The sequence below is a fragment of the Nelusetta ayraudi genome, unplaced genomic scaffold (genome assembly GCF_046127955.1).
Source record: "Nelusetta ayraudi isolate G7.1 ecotype Tasmania unplaced genomic scaffold, CSIRO-AGI_Nayr_v1 ptg000135l, whole genome shotgun sequence".
Classification (NCBI taxonomy): domain Eukaryota; kingdom Metazoa; phylum Chordata; class Actinopteri; order Tetraodontiformes; family Monacanthidae; genus Nelusetta; species Nelusetta ayraudi.
In genome coordinates this window covers 21159448-21179766 of record NW_027466185.1, presented here as the reverse complement: position 1 = coordinate 21179766, position 20319 = coordinate 21159448, and the positions used below count along the sequence as shown (strand labels likewise).

The following is a 20319-nucleotide window of genomic DNA, read 5'->3' as shown; positions in this document are numbered from 1 at the left end:
TGGCGACAGCAGGAAGTGAGTGTTGCAAGCTGTCCCTAAGACACTGTAAGAAAAAGAGCCAGAAAAATATGTGTGCAAAGATGTTTCAGATTGACTCCTGACTGGCTGCAGCTGGTTGCAGCTCCTCTTATGTCAGCTTGCCACGTGATGGCCGCGCCTGTTTAGCGTTGTCTCGTGCGCCAACAGGAAGCCGAGAAAATGTTGCTAATATTTTGAGGCGGGGCAAAAAAAACAAAAAAAAACAAAACAAAACTACATGTATAGGTTAAAAATAATAAACAGAAGATTTCAAACTTGTTTATTTTGAATTGCTACATCCTTTCCAAACATTTGCTATGTGAAAAAAGGAAATTCCATTGGATTTGTGAAATTTCCCCATCTGGTGTTTGAGGTTAGTGTTTGACAACAAAATATGTTTTAATATATAAAAACCCTGATATAGAACCCGAACATATAGACAACAAACCTAAGCAAATGAGATGTTTCCATGAAGTGGTCTAGTGCAAAAAAGAAAACCAAGCTCGACAAAGTGTCCGCTGATATGTTTATCTGAACTCAAACAGGAAGTTCCAAGCAGTGCTGGCGGGATTAACCTTCACCCAAAGTGAGCGTCCGTGTCTCCTCCAAGTGACGTAATGTGAAGTCAGAGACAGAGAGAGAGAGACAGTCAGCAGATGGTGTCTCATCTCCGGAAGAATCTCCCCTTTGGCCTCCAAACGTTCTTCCCACGCCGACCAATCAGGTTCCTCGGGGCCCGGTTGGATGCATCGGGCCCCCTCCTGCTCCGGCATCTGGTCTGGCATTGAAAATAATGACAGTTATAGTAATGCGCTTGTAGTCTCCTCCCTTCAGGAAGGAAGGCGAGAGGTCAAACTACCTATGGTGAGTTCACACCCAACACATTCCACATGCGGTTCACGGATTTTTTTTATTTTTTTTTGACAGACTCTGCACTTCAGGTTACAACTACAAACTCCAACTCCAAAGCTGGAGAAAGGCATCACATACAGCGTCAGCCAATATAATGTATACACACACATCATGAAAAGAAAAACTTGCATAAATATTTCAATAACAAATTTATGACCTTACGATAATTAATACAACTGACGTTTGGCCTATACAATGACAAGAGGTGCTAAAAGTGCCGGTGGCCATTGGCTTCCAGACATTTATGTGTACGGCGAACTACTGCTCGTGTCACATTTGTTACCTCAACATTTGGTGATGTGATGAGCATAGTGTCATCTGTTGGTGTGATCAGAGGAGGAGCATCATGACGGCATGCCACATCTGGCCCGCGGGCTGTAGTTTGCCCATGCCTGGTCTCTACTGCGTTGTTTACGCTGAAAAGCTATGTGCCTGATACCGTCAACGGGCTCAAACAACTCAAATAGTTTTGTCATCTGAACTCAGTAGCGAGGTGACTGATTGTCCTCGTCGTTCTCAGAGGGATTCTGCAAGTGAAACTGCAATCAGTGAAATCGTTGTTGTAGTTTAACACCTTCTATTTCTAGTTGTTGGGAGGTGGTTGTGTCGTCTGTTGTGGGATATCCTCACCTTAATTTAGCCAACAAAAAAAGGAAAAACCTACACCCCCGGCACTGACGGTGTCTGTCTCCCATTGGATGTTCTTATGAAATTCACAGATATGTCTGCTTCATATCCAGCAATAAATAACGTCCCCGAGCAGGAAGCGCTGTAGATCTTCCGAGGATGGCTGCTAGTCCCAGGTGTGTCCGAGTGGCTGCGGTTTGCAGCCGGACTATTGTTTTTTCTTAGCCGACCCTCCGCTCAATTCTGAGCCGACTCATTGACGCGTGAAGCGGATGATGAAGTAGCGCAGGAGTTCGTGAGTATCTCATCCATTCTTTAAAACGGGTCAAGGCCATTTATAATCAACCGCCAAGGCGAGCCTTTTTGTCTTTTCATTTTTTCCTCCCTTCTTCTTCCTCGTTCTCAGACAGGACCGGAGGAGAGGCTCTAATGAATCACAGCGAATCATTCATCTTCATACCGCGTTCATACTCTCTCTCTCCCTCTCTCTCTCTCTCCCTCTCTCTCTCTCTCTGCACAAGACACTCAAGGGGTCGTGCATTGATGTGAGGCCCGCGGCTTCGGGGGGAGGGTGGTGGTGGTGGGGGCGGTGGGGGGGGGGGGGGGGGTTTGGGGGGGTTGGGGTCATTCTGATTTGAGAGAATTAAGCCTGGATGGAAAAAATATGTCTCTGTAATTTAAAAAAGAAAAAGAAAAATCCCCCACTTTCATCTCCCCCATAAACAACCACAAGAACAGCAAAGCAAAGAACTTCTGACGAGCCACAAGGCTCGAGAGGACAGGGGACGGCGGCCAGTAGGGGGGGGGTCGAGGTGGGGGGTAAAAGGTGAGGGCAGGCGGGGGGTTAGGTGGTGTCCGAAGTGAGAGCTCCGAAGTAAAGCCTTCACAGAGCCGGGCTCGTCGCTCCGTTTTACTGGTTGTCATCAATTCTCTGAGATGAACGGAGCTTCAGAGGAGGCCACATTGTTGCGGTGCGGTGATTTACAAGAGTCTGTCTCTCATCGGAGACGGGACTTTGTCGGGAGCATTTGTTTCTCATTTTCCACCATTCTTTCTGGGGGCCCGTTGTGGTCGGGCACCGAGAGGGTTTTTTTTTTTTTTTTTTTTTTTTGGTTTGTTTGAATTTCAAAAGCGTAGAAGAATCCCCCTTCTGACATTTTGTACAAACTTTATGGCAACTAAACCCAACTGGAACTGATAGATCATGAGATTATACCCGAGCTCTATTAATGTCGGATGGAGAAAAGAGAGTTCAACGACAAGTGAAACCAAAGTTGTTTGTCAGCCAGTTCTTGGGTCGATATGTGAGTCACGCAGTGCAGAGAGCAATGGATCCGACTGCAAATAAGTGCAATTAAAATGTTGTGAATTGGAATTTAAAGTAGTGCAAAACAGAAAAAAGATAACTATTGACAAATGCAAGCAAACAAATTGTATTGTATCACTTATAGTGATGGGAGTTTTGTTTCCTTTGGCTCAGTTTTTGTTCGTCTCCCAAATAGCTGCTCTTCATTTCCCCGTTTGAGAATTCTACCATATTTGGTGCCATTTTGACCTATGATTCATATTCTTAATTGTCATCTTAATTATTTATTTCATTCTTTGCACTAAAGTATTCAAAGGTAAAAATGACATTTGCATAGCCTGTTTTTTCATTCAATTTACAGACCCCTGAGACTCTGAAGCCACCCAACGAATGCGCCTCAGCAGCACCTAGCTCAAGTTATTTCCATTTCAAATACATAATGACCCTTTTATTCATGAATTTTCTTAATTAAATGTTTGCATTTCCAGTATTGCGAGTTTAGCTTTCGCAGGAAAAACATTTTGATGTAATCCGACCAAAACTGTGACAAGACAAATGGTGCAGTGCGATGGAATGCTGACTGTGGTGTAGGAGGGAGGTGGTTCGAGTCTCCTTTGGAGAACTTTTGGTTTAATATTCACGCAAACAGAGAAGAGTCAGGAGCTGACGAGTTGATATCTGGACTGTAAAAAATATTGTCCTGATATAGAACCTATATTTACATTTCATTACATCATGTCCCTGATGCCATGCCGTGTAAGCTTTCACTTCATTCACACTGGCAATATCAACCTGGATTTATTACTTTGGCATAAGATATTCCAAAGGAAATGATATCTACCTGCTGAAGTAGTAGTCCGGACATGTTCTGGTTCTGGACTGTTTCTAGAAGGCTGGTTCTGGATGGGATGGACTGAAAGAGGGATGTGAGCGGTGGAGTAAAATGAATGAAAAATCCTGTCAAGCTGCTGCAGTGCCTGTACGGTATGAGAAAATATAGTAACGGCTTCCTTGTGAGACTACGAGTACAAGTTTTGCAAACTAGGCAAATTATTGAATTAGGTGTGATTACGAGAACGTCATCGTCGGATGGAGAATTTTTTAATGTGCAAAGACCACCATCATTCACTGGTAAGCTTGGGAGAGCAATCCATGCTTTCTCGCGCATGCGTTAAAAATGAAGTTTTGCGTAGATGTATCAGAGAACTTCTGGGTCATGCACTTTAACTCAAATCCAAGTACAGTCCAAACTGGACAATCGCTCGTAATCCGCTCTGTCCTTTTTCTAAGAAAGTGCAAAATTAGGAATCGGAAAAACATTTTGTTGTTTGTAAATTTGGTTGTAAAAACAGTAAAAAAAAAAAAGGTAGTTGTAATTTCAGGGGGGGTTTTTTTGGCTTTAGTTTTATTTTGAAAAACTAATGAAAGTGATAGATGGATTGTGAGCAGTCGATGATTGCTTCAACTTACAAACTGATCACTAGATGACACAGTTCATTTCCTCTGTACCCTTCACCTTTGCTCGGACAAATCCCCAAAATTTTGTTTGTTGTCTCTACTTTGAACGTTCGTATTTAGCTGCTGCGTTTGAGCAGAACTTCAAAACTAGTTTCAAAACTTGGCTTCTGGTAAAGGGACAGTATATTCATTCGAAGGTATTGTACGACCGGATTAAAAGCACAAAAGTGAGCGACAAAAAAAAAGAAGAAAAGAACTGATGGGGTCCTTAACAGTATGATTCAAGTATGACTGCGAGCGCACACTGTGCTGGCCTGTGTGTGTTTAAGGGCTGTCATCTCCAGCCTCCATAAAAGTGATAAATGGGGGTCTAGTTGGCTTTTAATGGGGAGCGAGGGGGCCCAACACACTTAGTCACATTGATCAACCCAGCAGCAGAACAATGGCTCGGACCCCACTTCTGAGGCCTTGTCGCCACCTTCACCAACCAGACTGGTTTGAAAAAAAAAAAAAGTGGGCAAAAAAATGAAAAATTAAGAAAGAAAATTCTAAGTCCCACCCCAGATGGGGAGACAAGGGTCGGAAATACCGATGGGAACAATCCCGAAACTAAAAAAGACGTTCGTTGGTCGCGTTTTGCGACGGTGACGCGTGTCTCGGTTTTCGAGACAAGACAGCTGTGTGCGAGTCGTCCCGTGCCAAGCGGAGGCGGAGCGGATGCCACTCGGCCGCTCTGTCGTCACGCCGCTGACTGTTGTGGTCTCTCTCTCTCTCTCTCTCTCTTTTTTTTTTTTTTAAACATGTTCAATTCCTCACAGATGTGGCGTTGGCTTTTAAGTCATATTCCATATCACGGCCATTAAAGCCGTGTAATGGCGCCAAGATGTTCCCGGAGACAGGAGGCGAAGCCTGTGCATTCTGCCTCTTCAGATAGCCAAAACCACATGCTGCGCGCGCGCACACACACACACACACACACACACACACACACACACACACACACACACACACAAGCACACAGCACCACGACGCTGTAAGGTTTTTTTTTTCAAAAATGCTTTGCCTCAAAACAAAACCCAAGCGTTGTAATGGCTGGCCTGTGGGAACACAAGACACGGTAGACAAAGCTGAAATGAAGACATGGGTCTTTTTTTTTTTTTTTTTTTAATTGTGTAATGTACAACACAGCCTGGAAGAACGCTGTAATTGGAGCAAATTTTTTTTTTCTTTCCCCACCCCCCCAGTTTTTAACAAGCCTCTTCTCTTTTTGCGCTGGGAGTAATGAAGGCTGTCTGGATGTTTGTGGGGTTCCTCTCTTTTCATTGCGTTCCTGCTGAGACAATCTCGCACAGCCTATAGCGAACAGAACAAACATTTTTCAAACAGGCAGACTCATAAAAAAGAATGAAAAGACGCGCCTGCCGCCTCTCTCCCTCCACCCAGGCTGCAAAAAAAAAAGAAGAGGCACCACTCCTAATCAACACTTTAATGAGTAAGAATGTGAGTAATTGCATTTGGGGGAGGGGGATAATATATATATATATATATATATATATGTATATATATAAATATATATATATATTTTTTTTACAGCTTAGTACCAGATTGCCGTAGTCAGCGCTGTGGCCCCGACTGCGACACTTCTGGTTGAAGCAAATGAAGACTTTCTTGGGCTCTTCTCACCAGAAGTGACTGAGAATAATGGCGCATACACAATACGCCGGAGCACAGCGCTCAACTTTGTCATCGCGGGGGGATCCCTATTATAATGGCCGTCTGTGAAGGAGCCGGACAAAGGCCGAGCTCAGCGGTCCCGTCTCGCTGTCCGCGCAATCCCTCCGTGCTCCATTGTTTTCCCCTTAACGAGCGAGCGCCCGGGCCTTAATGTGGTGCCGCGGAGACGATACCTCCGCATTGCAAACACTGGGAATACATTCATTTTTTTCCGAGTGCACAGGCGAGAGAAGTTGACTTCTCGTCCCTGAAGTGTCTGGGTGAAGTTTGTCGAACCCCGGATGGATGTGTAGATCCCGCTAGGGGCATCAGAACAATGGCTCCCATCGGAACAGCAATTTGGGCAATAAACACACTGAGGGACTGCAGCTCTTTGTCTCTGCTTGTCTCACTTTGTAGCATCAAATGGCCACACAGAGTCACTTTTGTCGTGCAGGAAACCCGAAATAACCTTAAAAAAAAAAAAAAACACATAGGGAGACTACAATGTTTTGTCTGGGCTGATTGATTAAGTGTAAACATGCACGTTTGGGAGGGAAAATGTACGTTCAAACACAAAGCAAGGGTAGTTTTAACAATTTTCTCTTAAAGTATGGAGACAAAGATGTACCACCAAACTCATAGGAACCTTTTCATGAACCTGGTTCTTCTTATCTAGTCAAGTCAAACTGTTGAATGAAACAATGACGCTGGTGTTTCAGAATCATCTGTATCTTATCACCGAGGGAGAAGAAGAAGAAGAAGAAAAAAATCCCCCTAAACAGAAAAACGTGGAGACTTTCCCTTCAAAGAGCCTCGAGAGAGGCTGTTGTCTTTAAGGGGGAGGGGGAGGGTTGCTTTCAGCGGCCTCAGCCCGGGACTGCTTCTCATCATTTTGACAATAAAACCCGAGTAGCTGAAACAAAGCAAAGTTCAACGTAAAAAAAAAAGGAAAAAGAAATTTAAAAAAAAAAAAAAAAAAATGAGGGGGCTGAGGGATTTCCGCTGGCCTGACCTGAATCTCCCCCTTCTTCCTTCCAATCCAGCGGCTAAATCGAAACAGCGTGGTGGTTTGGTTTTAAAGGGGAGATTTGGAAACGCTTTTGGAGGGCTATAATTCCTCTCTGACACTCGGGGGGGCTGAAGGATTGAAGGACCAAAGGGGTGTGAACCGCTTCCAAGGAGTGATTGTATTTTAAATTCTCCGATGTTTATTGCGGTGTCGTGAATTTTATTGCAGCCGGCCTGCTGTTTCTCACACGGCTGAACGCGAGCCTCCAAGGGTGCCGCAAAAGAATGCGAGTTCCAATTATCAAGCGAAAGAAACAAACAAAAAAACAAAACAACTGAAGACTTCAGGCACTTGCTGTTGTTTTTCACGGAATAGCTACAATGTCCAATTTCTATTTTAAGAACTAGTCCAAAAAAGTCCACGAGACGAGACGGGGGGGAGGGGGGCGGAGGCGCATGCTCAGATCACCAAGGCAAGACAAAGATATTTACATGAAAGTCTGTACAGGTATTTACATTTTTACTACTTTTCGAGAAACGCAAAAGTCATACGTGGTTCGAAAATGCACCGAGCATCCGCTCAAATGTCGCAGCTGGTGGAGACCTGTGACAACCTGGGCCCGGAGTCGATCTCGAAGCGGTAGTGGTAGCCCTCCCACACCTCTCTGCAGGCGTCCCGCATGTCGTAGATCCGCTTCTTGATGCCCTTGCGGTTGAGGTAGAGCACGAAGAGGAAGATGAGTCCGATGAAGCCCAGGACGATGCCCAGGAAGACGTACGACGTCTGCAGGGCGAGGTCCGCGCCGGCGCTCCCGTGGTGGCAGCCCAGAGTCAGCGAGCCAGCCGCCATGAGGGACGTGTTCCTCATGCCGACGGGGAAGGAGCACACGAGGTCTCCGGCGTCCCCGACGCGCCCCTGTGACCTGTTAAGCCACAGGGCGAAGGGCTCGATCCCGCACTTGCACGTGAAGGGGTTTTCCCCCAGCAGGAGGACGGCGTTGGGCAGCGAGTCCAGCTCTCGCAGGCCCTCCTCGGGCACCGTCTTGAGGGCGTTGAGAGTGAGGTCCAGTTCCTCCAGGCGCTCCAGGCCGGACAGGGTGGAGTTGTGGATGGCCACCAGGGAGTTGTTGGAGAGCCGCAGGCGCTGCAGGCTGGTCAGGTGGGAGAAGATGAGCGCCGGCAGGTAGATGAGGCTGTTGTCGGAGAGGTCCAGACCCCTCAGGGTCCCCAGGGTGCTCCAGCGGAGGGAGGTGGCCAGGTCCCGCACCGACGAGTGGTTGTACAGGGCGCGGCTCAGGTTGAGCTCCCGCAGCGACTGGCTCTGCATGCCGAACGCCTCCGGATGAATGACGGCCAGCTGGTTGTTACTCAGGTCCAGGGAGCGGAGGTTGCGGAGGCCGGCGAAGGCGTGAGGCTCCACCTCGGTGATCCTGGGTTGCAGATCAGCAGATAGAGGCGCATGGTTTTTAGTGAGTCGATGCAAACGGCATAGAACAAAATGACCGAGTACTACTTAAAGAAAGTATAGTACAGTCATAGCTGGTAAAGGTTTTCACCTTCTATATTTAGGTCAAAATAAACACATTTGTGTCAAATAATACTATGGTAAAAGTAAAGTAAGTAAAGTAAAGAAAAGACAACACAGGTTCTGAAAAGTACTTAAGTATAAAGTCAAACATGTTTCTGCAATTAATGAACCAGTCCGTTTGTGGTTACATAAATGTTATTTGTATCTTTTAAACGCATTGCAAGGAGTAGAAAGTACAGATATCTGTGTGCAAATGCAGAAGGTAAAAGTAAAAAGTCGTCAGAATAAGAAACAAACACCTAAAACAGATGTGCAAAAGACAGTCAAATTGTGCAGAGGAGAGGATAAGCAAGGTTTTTATAAACCACGAGCGCATTATTTTCCATGGAGTCCAGGGGAAAATGTCCAGAATGCTATCTGTCACACAGCGGGTAAGAGTTTCAAAGGGTAGAAAGGGTAACTTCTCCAGAACTCCAGAACTGAAGACGCCTTCCGGATGAGAGGCAAAACCTCTTCAAGATGACAAGGACAAGTCCAGTTGCCTTAACTTACCCCTTCTGCTTTAAGATGATCCTGGATGCAGGACCTTCACATACAGTTATAGTCCAGTAGTAAAGTATAGTAACCATACCAAAATATTGTTAAGGAAAAAAAAAAAAAAAAAAAAAAAAAAAACATGACTCACAGGTTTGCGGAGTCTTACCTGTTATTGCTCAGGGACAAGTTGGTCACGTTGTCCAGCCCCTTGAAAGCCTCCGCGCCGATCCGGTCGATCTGATTCCCGGTGATGAAGAGATTCCGGGTGTATCGCGGGATCCCGGCGGGGATCGTCCGCAGCTCCCTGGAGACACACTTGACGGTGTGAGCCGCCTCGGAGCACTCGCAGCGCGGGGGGCACGACGAGTGGACGCAACCGAGCAGCACGCAGAACACGACGCGAGGCACCAAGTCCAGCATGTTGTTGGAAATGAAAGAAATGTTGAAAAGAAATGAAAAGTGCGGGGGGTGGGAGGGGGGGGGGGGGGGAGAAAAGAAAAGAAAAGAAAAAGAAGAAGGTGGAAGGAACGCGGCGATCAGCTCCTCCGCAACATGGTGAACATGTGCCGTCCCGACTGGGAGTGCGACTCAACTGGGCATCGGTGCAGAGGAGAGGAGAGGCTAGTAGCTCGCATTTCCATCGGAACAAAAGTGAGGGGTCGCGGTGGTGGCGGCGGGTGGGAGTGTTTGATCCTCGGCCGTGCAGGAGTGGGGGGCGTCGCTTCTTCAGCAACAACAATGAAGTTAAAACATAAAAAAAAAAAGGACCCCCCCGTCCCGTGCGTTGATCGGCGGGGAGGGGCTTCCTCGCTTCTGTCCCGCTCTCTCTCTCTCTCTCTCTCTCTCTCTCTCTCTCCCCCCCCCTCATTCTCGATCAAAGCGGGGGGAGAGAAGAGAACTGGGTGGGGAGAAAGTGCACCCCCCCTCCACCCACACACACACACTTCCACGTTTGTCGAAATGAGGGTAGTCGGAAGCCAGTGAGATAGACAGATAGATAGATAGATAGATAGATCTACGTCCATAGATCGACAGACAGATCTAGATCTACAAATATATAGATAGGTGGATCTGGGTCGATAGTCAGCCAGATATGATTCTTATTTCAGTAGCAGTCACAGAGGGCAAAAAAGGCTTAATTTCAAAAAAAGAAGCACCACATACAGTAAAATACCTTGAAGCGTCTACATTGATGTATAGGCCCCCTCCAGTCTTTCACTTCCTCTTGTACATTTGTGCAGATTCATCACTCAACATGTCAATATAAATTTTTTTAAAAATCTTATAACTTCATGAAAGGGGAAGTGAAGGCAGTGTAAAAAAAAAAAAAACACAACTTGACCGTCATGATGAGGCCTATTTAACTGTTTCTGATGTAAGCGATATCATGGAATGAGTTTCGCCAATTCATGCTCAATTAAAGGGTCTTTAAACAAACCGGCCTGTGTCTCCACACACACACACACACACACACACACACACACACACACACACACACACACACACACACACACACACACACATTTGTTTCTCACTTCAAGCATCACTCTCGCCGCTCACTTCCCCACCACCCTGGCGGTATTGTTAACACGGGTGAGTGCGGGTGGGGTTGTGGGGGCATTTGAAGCCTTTGATCCCTCTACCACCCCTCATCCCCACTCCCCACCCCCACCCCTTAATTTTCTGGAGTTCCATAATGCTCTGAAGGGATAATGGGCCACTCTCCCGGGCCTTTTTAGCCACTTGACAGGACAGCGCGGGCCGTCGGTGGAGTGTTCATTCTGACAGCTTCTCCAGATCATTGCAGGAATCACTTCTGCTGGGTGTATTTACAGAATCTCCTGGGGGGAGGGGGAGGAGGAGGAGGAGGATGAGGAGGGTCCCTCTGCCTATTATAGCTTGGATGACGTCCAACCCCCCCCCCCTCCCCCCATGTAACACACAACACACTCACGTTTCCACAATTCAAAGAACGGACAGGATAAGACAAAGCCCAGCCCACGAAACTTCTACAATAACAGACGTCTTTATTGGTGCGATAGCTGTTAGTCATAAACACATTCAGATTTCACACAGCCGCTTTGCTTCGGGGGTTTAAAAATTCCCCACCGGGGCTATTATAATCTGCAGCACAAAAGACGTTATGAGGATTAAGAGGAACACAAAAGGAGGTTTCTGAAAGTGCAGATTGCTATAACTGTGTATATATTGGTAGTGGCACTAATGACGGCATCCCGACTCTCTTTTGTCATGGGAGTGAATTGGCCCAACCGCAGGTCTCCGCATTCCAAGACCCTGGCTCTTGGATACGACAAGGCACCACAGCAGGCGACATCTAAAACCTTTTTTTTGTTGTTGTCGCTGCTGCTGTTGTTGTTGTTGTTGTTAAGCCGTCACCGTTCGCACTCATACAGTGTAGAAGCCCAAGACCCAGATATTTATTACGTAGAAAAATGTCCGAAGCTCGTGTTAAGTAAACCAGGTATTCATACAAATATGAAAACCGAAAGCTGCTCCGTCGGATGTAGCGAGCAACACGTTTGAACAAATTCTTGCCTTCCGTTTTCCAGCATTTTGCAAAAAAAGAAAAGAAAGGAATCTTCACTTTGTTCATTTATTAATTGAAAGAGAAAAAAAAGAAGAAAGAAAAGTCAGTCAAATCAGCCACATAGTTTATATCACTCACATTCAGGCATGATTCCAGATGTATTTATCCTGTGCACACATGCTACTTTGAGTAAAATCACAGTGAATGCAGCACTTGCTGACTGCACGTGAAAGAAAAAGAAGATTTCACTGGTAAGGTTGCCATACTGTCCAGAAAATCCCCCGTTTTCAAAACAAGTGGGGACAGAAAAAAAGACTGTCGTTTGAATATGTGAATACAATGATGTGGCATGAGATCATCACACAGGCCAGTCACACTGTAATAAGTCCCGTCTTTCCGCTAATGGCTACCACTACCGAGAGTTAGTGCTCGTATAAAAGATTAGAGGCCATATATCAAGTCATAAATATTCAAATTAATCAAGGAGGCATTTGACTGCAATCAACAGCAGCTGACTAATAACCTGGAGGCCTCGGGACGAAGAGCCTCTCGCTCTCTCTCTCTCCCAGGAACTACTCCTCCGAAAGCTTCTTTCTCGACTTCGTGCTGATGGGTTGCAAAACAAAGTGGGTTTTTAATAAAAACCGTTCAGACACGACGGCGCCACGGCCCATTACATTAAGGAAGAGTCAGGAAAAACTGCTGACAGGACGCCGACGACTGGAACCAGGTTGCTTATGAACTTAAATGTCCCACATTTGGCAAAATTTCCCCTTATTAATGTTTTTCAAATGAGGATATGTCTGCCCCGTCGATAAGCGAGTCTGCTGCACTGCAGTCTGAGGTGAGGAGACCAAAAAAAAGGGATGCTGGATATAACACAATTCAAATGTTCTGAAGTGTTTCATAAAAAATGCATACACCACTCTCAAAAACTTGGGGAATATTTGACTTTTGAGTGAACTTCCTGGAAAATGAAAGGTGCTACATGCTAAAGTAACATCTGATCATGAAAGGAGGGCATTTAAGCAATGGTCCCTTTTTGCCAGGCACATTGAAGCACAAACCAACAGTGGTGAGTCGACCACGACGACATAAAATGTCAAAATAAGGAAAACAGGCGTCGTCTTGGTGTCATGAAGTCAAAAATGCAACGAGGACTGAATGACAAAGTGTCACTGAAAATGGAAATTGGAAAGTGGAAATTTAGACACTTTTTTTCTCCGTGTATCACCTAAGGACTAAAATACTGAAGAACAACTTTCTCCAAAGGTTTTGGTCAGGTCAACATAAGTTCACCTGTAAAGGTTTTATCTATAAGCCAAATAACTTTTTGGGAGTAGTGTAGTTCCAGCAAGTAGAAACACTGGTGCTCAAATTCAGTGGTTCCGTTACCAGAAAGAAAATGGTAAAAAAAAAATAATAACAATAATAATAATAATAATAATTTTCTGTGAGAATCGTTCAATCCTGCTTCACCATAGACCGAATAACGTACCAATAACTTCATCTGGAGAACGTTTTTTGGACCACCAAAAGCTGCCGGTTCCTGGGGAGACGTCCCTGCGATGGAAACTTGGCCTCTCCGAGTTCAAACGTAAACTTCTCTGGCTCAAACGCCCATTTTCTTGCATGCATGCGACGCACACATGCTGGCATGCAATCACATGCTGCTGCTGCTGCTCCGTCCTCACGTGGCTTGTGCGATTGATGGGCGATAGATGCGTGCACGAGCCCGCGCGAGATCAGGCACAAATCTAGAAACGATATGCGCGAGTAAATAGGATAAAAAAAAATAAAAAAAAACGGTTTGTAAAAATGCGTGAAAGGTTTTGCAGTTGCTATAAATGCATGTGTAAGAGCACCTGGTGACTGATGTGTTTTAAGTATTTACAGGCATCATGGTTGGAAAGAAGAAAAGACACAGAAAGGGAAGGAAAGGCGTGGTCAAACTTGGTTGGTGTCTAAATATTCAAACTGAAAGTGAAACGGATACTAAATTCATTAGCTGGCCCTTTACAACCGTCGGAGGTGGATTAGCGCAGGACGCTGGCTTCTGGTTCATCAAAAGGCGCTGGCGTCTCACACTGACCTTGGAATCTGGCTGGCAGAGGTGGCGAGCGCAGCGGGAGCGACGCTGGCCAGGATTTTCGGGGGCCAAAGTGGGGTCGTAGAGTGTGGATAAAAAAACCTGAGGATCCCGACTACCTGCTGCTTCTGCCGGCGCTGCGAGGGACAAAGAGCCGGCTCGACTCTCCTCTCTCCGTCGCCCCACCCCCCGTCGCAAAACAATGGAGGGATTTTGAATTTGCTCCCCTGACGGCCATGGCAACCGAGTCGGAGCGCCGGCCGTCAGCGCGGAATGACATTGGTCCTTGTTTAAAAGGCAGCAGAAATGAAGGTGAGTTGAACTGAACAGCTTGTGAGTGCAGCTGTCGCACGACGACGGTGACGGGAAAAAAAGTGAAAAATCTTGGGAGGCCGAACGTCGGCAAACTCCAGCGTGGTCCCGCGTAACGCAATGCTGGCCCTTTGTGATGTCACAAAGGACACCGGCAACTCTTACATTAGCGATGACACATCCCCAGCTGGTTGTTTGTTCCCTCTGCTGAGACTGATTATTGTCACTGGTCGCCCTAAAAACATGTGGAACTTATCCCATCATCATCATCATCGTCGTCTTAGCAGGAAATTAAAACCAGGTGTTTTTGCAAGAGGCTGAAAAAAGGGGAAATTAATTTTTTTTTTCTGGAGATCTGTGTAGTTATTTGGGATAATCATGTGACACAGATCGGGAAAAAAAAAAAAAAAAAGTCGAAGCTTAATGTTTGAAGAGAAACGGGGCCGAGGTTTCATTCTATCCGACGCCATGGGGTGAAGGAGTCACAATGAGTTGGTCTGCTAAAGAGCACGGTGGGCGTCGGACGCCACCATCGGAGGCGCTAGCACATTCTCCCACCTGTTTTTTGGCACGAGTGTAATAAAGCACGTCAAGCCCCTCCCACCGTGCACATTCGCCGAGGCTGCTACAATCAATGCGCGATCCGCAAGTTAAGAGGTATGAGAGCGTTTTCTCGTAAAAACCCATCGCAACAGTACCGGCGAGGTCAATTCGTACAAAGCACGAATCGAAAAGGACTTTTTCAGAAGACACAGACTTTAGATATCGTACAGTTACGCTGAGTGTAAGCAGGGAAAAGAAAAAGAAAGATACAAAGTGTTCCGAGATACGGCAGCTCGAGCGTGAAATGCGAGAAAGTCCCTTGAAAGGCCTCTAATTGCCTCGACATGTTTGTGCACCCGCAGTATTGAGAGTGGCGTTCTGGAAGCACGGACTCGTGGGGGCACGGCGGTCCCGGAGCGTCGCAAAAGTAAGGCTGTGAGTAACCCTGAAAGCAAAGCGTTGGATGTTTCCTTCGGAGAATCGAACAATGTGCAAGAAAAAAAGAACCGTGGCATCAGGTGGCGCTGCCTTCAACAGTCATAATCCATTAGTTTTCTGCGTGTGTGTGTGTGTGTGTGTGTGTGTGTGTGTATTGGATGCGCGGCCGCTCCTCTTTCCAAAGTAATGACCCACGGGCGGAAAAAATGATCTTTCAAACTTCCGATTCCGCCCGCTGTCCGCAAAACCAACCCAGGTCTCTCGCTGCGTGGGACGTCACGTCGCTGGTCGAGGATTCCCCCCCTCCTCTTCTCCGATGGAGAGAAGTCTCTTGGTGCGAAAGGTCGACCCCCCCCACACGCCACAAAACCCCACCCGTGTCCTCGGCCGGCCCCTCCCAGGTCACCGCAGGTTGAGGGCCAGGGCCACGGTGAGGACGATCCCGGCCAGCATGAGGAAAGGCAACCAGGTCTTCAGGAAGGCCCCGCAGCTGGAGGCCGGAGGAGGGACACAGCAGTGAGTGACGCGCCAGACAGGAAATACAAGGGGGTCCAAAAAAAACTTGACATCATTTCGCAGGACAGTCATTTTGGCAATTCTTGTTGAAATAACCTAAATTTTCCATGGGATGTACAGAAACAGATCAAGATTTTAATATCTAAAGTTTTATTTCTGTTCCGTTTTCAGGTTGGGCCATGACGCTCACTCCCAAGGAGAAGTCATTTTGCGTCTTGGAATACGCTTGCACACGGTCACCCAGGTGGTGCTCATATTGAACACTAATAAGATCGGTCCCATAATAAACTTAGGATGTTCAACACCTAAACTGTTCAATTTCATTGAGCGAGACTTCGTAGTTTTTCAAGATAATTGCTTTTAAAATGATGTCAAATTTTTTTGGACACCCTGCACTATTATCATATATTATATTCCTGAATGAGTAAATACGTCAGTCATGAGTTGGGCTGCAGAAATTAATAAAAAAAAAAAAAAAAAAAGAAGGTGAAAACTCCTTTGTTAATAACACACCAATGTCAACTTCAGTTCATTATGAAGACTTAATGAGGTTCATTGTGTCTTCATAAAGTTTATATTATGATTAGCGTTTTTATTTTTATAACAGACACATGGATAATTTCAGATGTTAATAATAAACCAATCTAATATATTAATAATAATAAAAAATAATTGACATACTGACTATTAAGATAATATTCATAGCAGCCTTACCAATAACCCTGAAGGGAAATGTGTACTTATTTGTAAACATTTAATGAAAAACAAAAATACATTAAGGTTCCACCTATTAAAGTCTGAATCATTACTGAACCTGTGTGGCTGGGACATATAAGATAGGAGCAAATTGTTAATATTTTGAACATCTGCTGTACCTGTTGTAAAGTCAACCTCTAATATCCCGGCACAGGTTTTGCTGGGATAATCACAAACAAACTCGTGTCCTATAAATATATATATAGAAAGAGATTCCAAGAATGAGGTCTCCCACTTTCTCAGGTGTGCCAGGACACAACAGGTCTCACGTGCACTGATGAAATGGTGCCTGGGCCCCGGGGACGCCACAAATAAAAAATACGCTTCCAAAATTACAAACTATTTCACAGCTGGTACAAATGCAAGTGTTCTCCAACTGCTGGTATTTTAACTTGAACTCTGCAAATCGATCCATCGGCAGGCGTCCAGAAGACCGTGCGAGGACTGGGGTTGGTTAATCTTTCAGTGTGGTGGAACGTCTCCGAAAAAGGTCAGAGTTTCACAGTGTCGACGCCTAAGCTGAGCTGCTGTTTCGCTAAATCTTTGAAGCTATGGATTGCGAGCTGAGGGAATACCATGTATGAGCAAATGTGCTGAGTCATGCATTAATAATGGCACCGATCGAAGCCGAAGTAAATTGCAGGCGGCGCGAACTGCATGCGTGGCAAAGTGGCAGTTTTACTTTAGGAAGCGGCAAACGTTTAGCTTGATGGAGAAAAACCGGATCATTCATTTAAATTTAGCCCAGCATGGATCTTTAGAAAAGAATGCAAAGCCGCTATGCAGCACTTTTCTGTTTCCTGGTTTTTCCACAGCGACCATGTCTACTTCACACAGCTGGAGAGACGGCATTTTCAGTTTTCAGTTTCATAACTAAATGCTGTGACAAATTACAGACACAGACTGTGTGGTTATTGTAACTCAGATAAGTGCAAAATGTGCATTTAAGGCAAAACATGACTTTAGTTCAGACTTGTCCGACAAAACAGAATAGAATAGAAACTGGGAAACTACGCTGTTGCAGCACTAAAAATGACAAAAAAAGAAAATAAAAATAATTACAAGAAACATTCAAGTCAATCTATATACAACAAACAAACAAGAGCAAGAGCAGTACTCAGCTACCTTTGTTGTGAATGAATCTTTGAGTGTGCCTACCTGACATGTTTCCCGTGGATCAGAGCCAGTAGGCAAAGCTTGACCATGTTCCATGAGGTGCTGTTCTCATAGCGCATCAGGTTCAGAGCCATGGCCACGTGGGAGTGGCAGTTGTCACAGCAGAGGTTATGCTATGAGGACAAGGACAAAGACAAAGACAAGAGGAGTTGACATGACTACTATTTTTTGCATGAGAAATAATACACAGACAGCCACAAGAACACCCATTTACCATTCGGTGCTTGTACTCCTCTGAAGCATCGTGCACGGCTGTGTCCCAAGCATTGGAGCCGCTGGCATAGACTTTGCTTACGTCCAGCATCCAGTACCTTCAGTCAAGGAGAGGGACGTGGAAGATTGTTGCATTTGCAAGGAAACAGGTTTTATTGCAATCTGTGACTGTTCATGTACGCCACTGTGAGAGTAGGCACTTCCTTCACTTACTTTGTTGGTCTTCCAAATGCCATGTTGTCTTCCTGTCAAGACAAAGACAGGTTTGTTTCGAGTCAAATTCAACTTTTAGGTTTAAACTTTTGCGTTTCACATGTCAGCAGGTGCGTGAATCTACTGCGAATATTAGGTCTAAAACTGTGCAGCCATTTGCTGCGTGTCTGACACACTTTTGAAGTAAAATATACACATTAGATAGTAAAAAGGAAATGTAGGAAATGTCCCTCACATCCTGTTTGTCTGAATTCACCAACAACTTTGTTTGTATTCGGTGGCCAAATGAGACCACAACATGCTACTACACAACTATCTGCACTATCTGGTTTGTCTTTTTTTTTGCTCCCCTCAATTTTGAAGCCAAATCAAAGGCCCCAGCGGCCGCCAAAACTCATGAATCTTCATCAGCGTGTTTAGCCAACCTTTGAAACAAAATAAAGTCTTCAAGTAAAGATTTAAAGTGCAATTACTCCAAATTGCTTCTGGGGGTAAAAATAACAGAATAGAATAAATAGTTTGCCTGTCGGTTCATGACGATACCCGTGTCAAGCATGTCTGTGTAGCAATCTCTGACTGAGTGCATAAAGTGCAGAGTGTGTTGATTGTTTATGTTTAGGTCAATTACATCTGTGCGGTCTGACTCAACCTACTAGTAATTAGCACTTTTTTGGAGGAGTTTAAGCAAATTAATCTTGTCTTTATTACTTTTTTTTAAATTTATTTTTAGATGACCATTAATGGCAGCATCTGAGATACAAAACTGTGTCTGTACGCCTGAGAAAGTGAATGTTTATGGGACTAAACGTGTACTAAAGAAATGTTGACTTCATCTTCAGAACTTCATATTGCTTGCTTGCAGCAAGTAAAAGCACAAACAGATTATTACAACAGCTATTACTTACAGACACAAAATATGGTCCTGCAAAGTCCCTGATGACACCAGTGGAAGTGCAGATTCCCATGTGGCCAATGAATGGAAAAAGCCATCTGAGGACAGAAACAGAAAGTGTTGGGATTCTCACACACACACACACACCTGAATGACTCGTCTGACAAACAGTGTTAATGTGCAAACTACAGCAGAAACATTAAAGGTTGTTTTTTTCAACAATAAGTAATAAGTCAAAATCATTTTATAGCCTCAACAAGTTTACACATTACTAGAAAAATAATTACACATTATCACACCACATACCAAAAACAAATTTTAAACCTCCTTCAGACGTCAAAAAAAACACATATTTCCAAACAAGAAGAGCATTAACTACAATGGCAATTACTTTAATGGCATTTGCGTTGCACTTTCTCGACCAAATGGACCCCTTAAATTAAACAATTTTAAAACAAGACATTACGGTTAATTTAACTAGCAGCCCGTTTTACAACACTACCCAAATATACCACAGCAACAGCACTGTGGCGTCGTTAACAAGAACATTAGAACAGTTGTTTGGTTTTGTCAGTTTGCTTGCTTTGTCAATTACAACAGACATATCGCCCCGCGCTTATTTCTGAGACAAAATCTCCGCCAATTTAAAAGTAATCTCACAACCAATTACGACGTCACTCTGGCTTGCGACAACAACAACGACGCTCTACAACAATTTTATTGAAGCAAATTCCGCAACAGGATGTAGTGTTCGTCTGCTAGCTAGCTAGCTAGGCTAATGGAGCTGTCACTTGCTCTCTTAATGTTCGGAGGCTTTGCCGTAAAGGCTGCCTTTCACAACGGAAGCCTAGTGACTCACGACAACACGGGGATAGGTGTCCACACTATACAGTAGGGATAGCGACTGGCGTCGGGGTTTATTTTCTCTGAAGCTATGTGGTAGTTCTTCATGCTGTCTTTATCAACATCCGCCATCACCAGCTGTAGAACACGAACTTCATTTGTCCCATTTGGCTTTCGCGTCAACACAACAAAGTACACGGAAGAACCGGAAACGGCTTCAAATTAAAAGACGTTTTTGAGTTTCTGTTATAAATATACGATACATTTGAGTAATGAGAAACTCGCTGTCAATGACTTTGGATATACCCATTTTGCTGTACTTATGCCATTAAACACACAGGAAGATCACACAAGATCAGTCAATGTATGTCGGTCAAAATGTAAACTTTATTTTGAAGTAAAAGTCAGGCGCTATTTCTGTCGCTGAAAGTGATCTTAAGTGGCAGCAACTTCCGGTACATTGCTTTTTTTGGTTTTTATTTTTAAATGAAAGTTACTTCTACGAACAGATTAATATGGGACTTAGAACATTCGTGTTGACAGAAAGTTTCGTGACCATTCGATTACGTAGAAAAGCAACTTCTTGCCAATCTAATTGCCAATCTGCTTCCGTTGGACTTTCTAATGACGTCACGTCACCGGTAAAAGTTTATATTAAAAATATCGTTAT

General features: G+C 44.8%; 2 protein-coding genes across 4 annotated transcripts; both read right to left on the bottom strand.

Annotated features, from left to right (window-relative positions):
- Positions 1 to 472: 472 nt before the first annotated feature.
- tmem222b (transmembrane protein 222b) lies at positions 473 to 19825 on the bottom strand. Of its 3 annotated transcripts, none has more exons than XM_076011879.1 (6): positions 19666 to 19825; positions 18820 to 18904; positions 17915 to 17946; positions 17703 to 17799; positions 17471 to 17601; positions 473 to 796 (listed from the first exon to the last, which is right to left on the bottom strand). In XM_076011879.1, exons 1-6 carry the CDS (start codon positions 19779 to 19781, stop codon positions 739 to 741), a joined length of 519 nt encoding a protein of 172 aa, XP_075867994.1. In that variant the 5' UTR covers positions 19782 to 19825; the 3' UTR covers positions 473 to 738. The 3 variants fall into 3 exon arrangements, with proteins under 3 accessions (XP_075867994.1, XP_075867992.1, XP_075867993.1); XM_076011877.1 differs by having other exon boundaries at positions 473 to 791; XM_076011878.1 differs by lacking the exon at positions 473 to 796 and adding an exon at positions 11118 to 15530.
- On the bottom strand, positions 6862 to 9566 carry tpbg1b (trophoblast glycoprotein 1b). Its single transcript, XM_076011859.1, has 2 exons — positions 9277 to 9566; positions 6862 to 8475 (listed from the first exon to the last, which is right to left on the bottom strand). Exons 1-2 carry the CDS (start codon positions 9528 to 9530, stop codon positions 7626 to 7628), a joined length of 1104 nt encoding a protein of 367 aa, XP_075867974.1. The 5' UTR covers positions 9531 to 9566; the 3' UTR covers positions 6862 to 7625.
- Positions 19826 to 20319: the final 494 nt, after the last annotated feature.

Excerpts from the sequence above, each read along its gene's own strand:
- tpbg1b (XM_076011859.1), bottom strand. The coding sequence starts at position 9,530 with ATGCTGGACTTGGTGCCTCGCGTCGTGTTCTGCGTGCTGCTCGGTTGC. Across the intron at positions 8,476-9,276 it reads TTGTCCCTGAGCAATAACAG|GATCACCGAGGTGGAGCCTC; the intron begins GTAAGACTCCGC and ends TCTGCAACCCAG.
- tmem222b (XM_076011877.1), bottom strand. The coding sequence starts at position 19,781 with ATGGCGGATGTTGATAAAGACAGCATGAAGAACTACCACATAGCTTCA. Across the intron at positions 18,905-19,665 it reads ACACCTATCCCCGTGTTGTC|ATGGCTTTTTCCATTCATTG; the intron begins GTGAGTCACTAG and ends TTCTGTCCTCAG. Across the intron at positions 17,947-18,819 it reads CAGGACCATATTTTGTGTCT|GAAGACAACATGGCATTTGG; the intron begins GTAAGTAATAGC and ends TTGTCTTGACAG.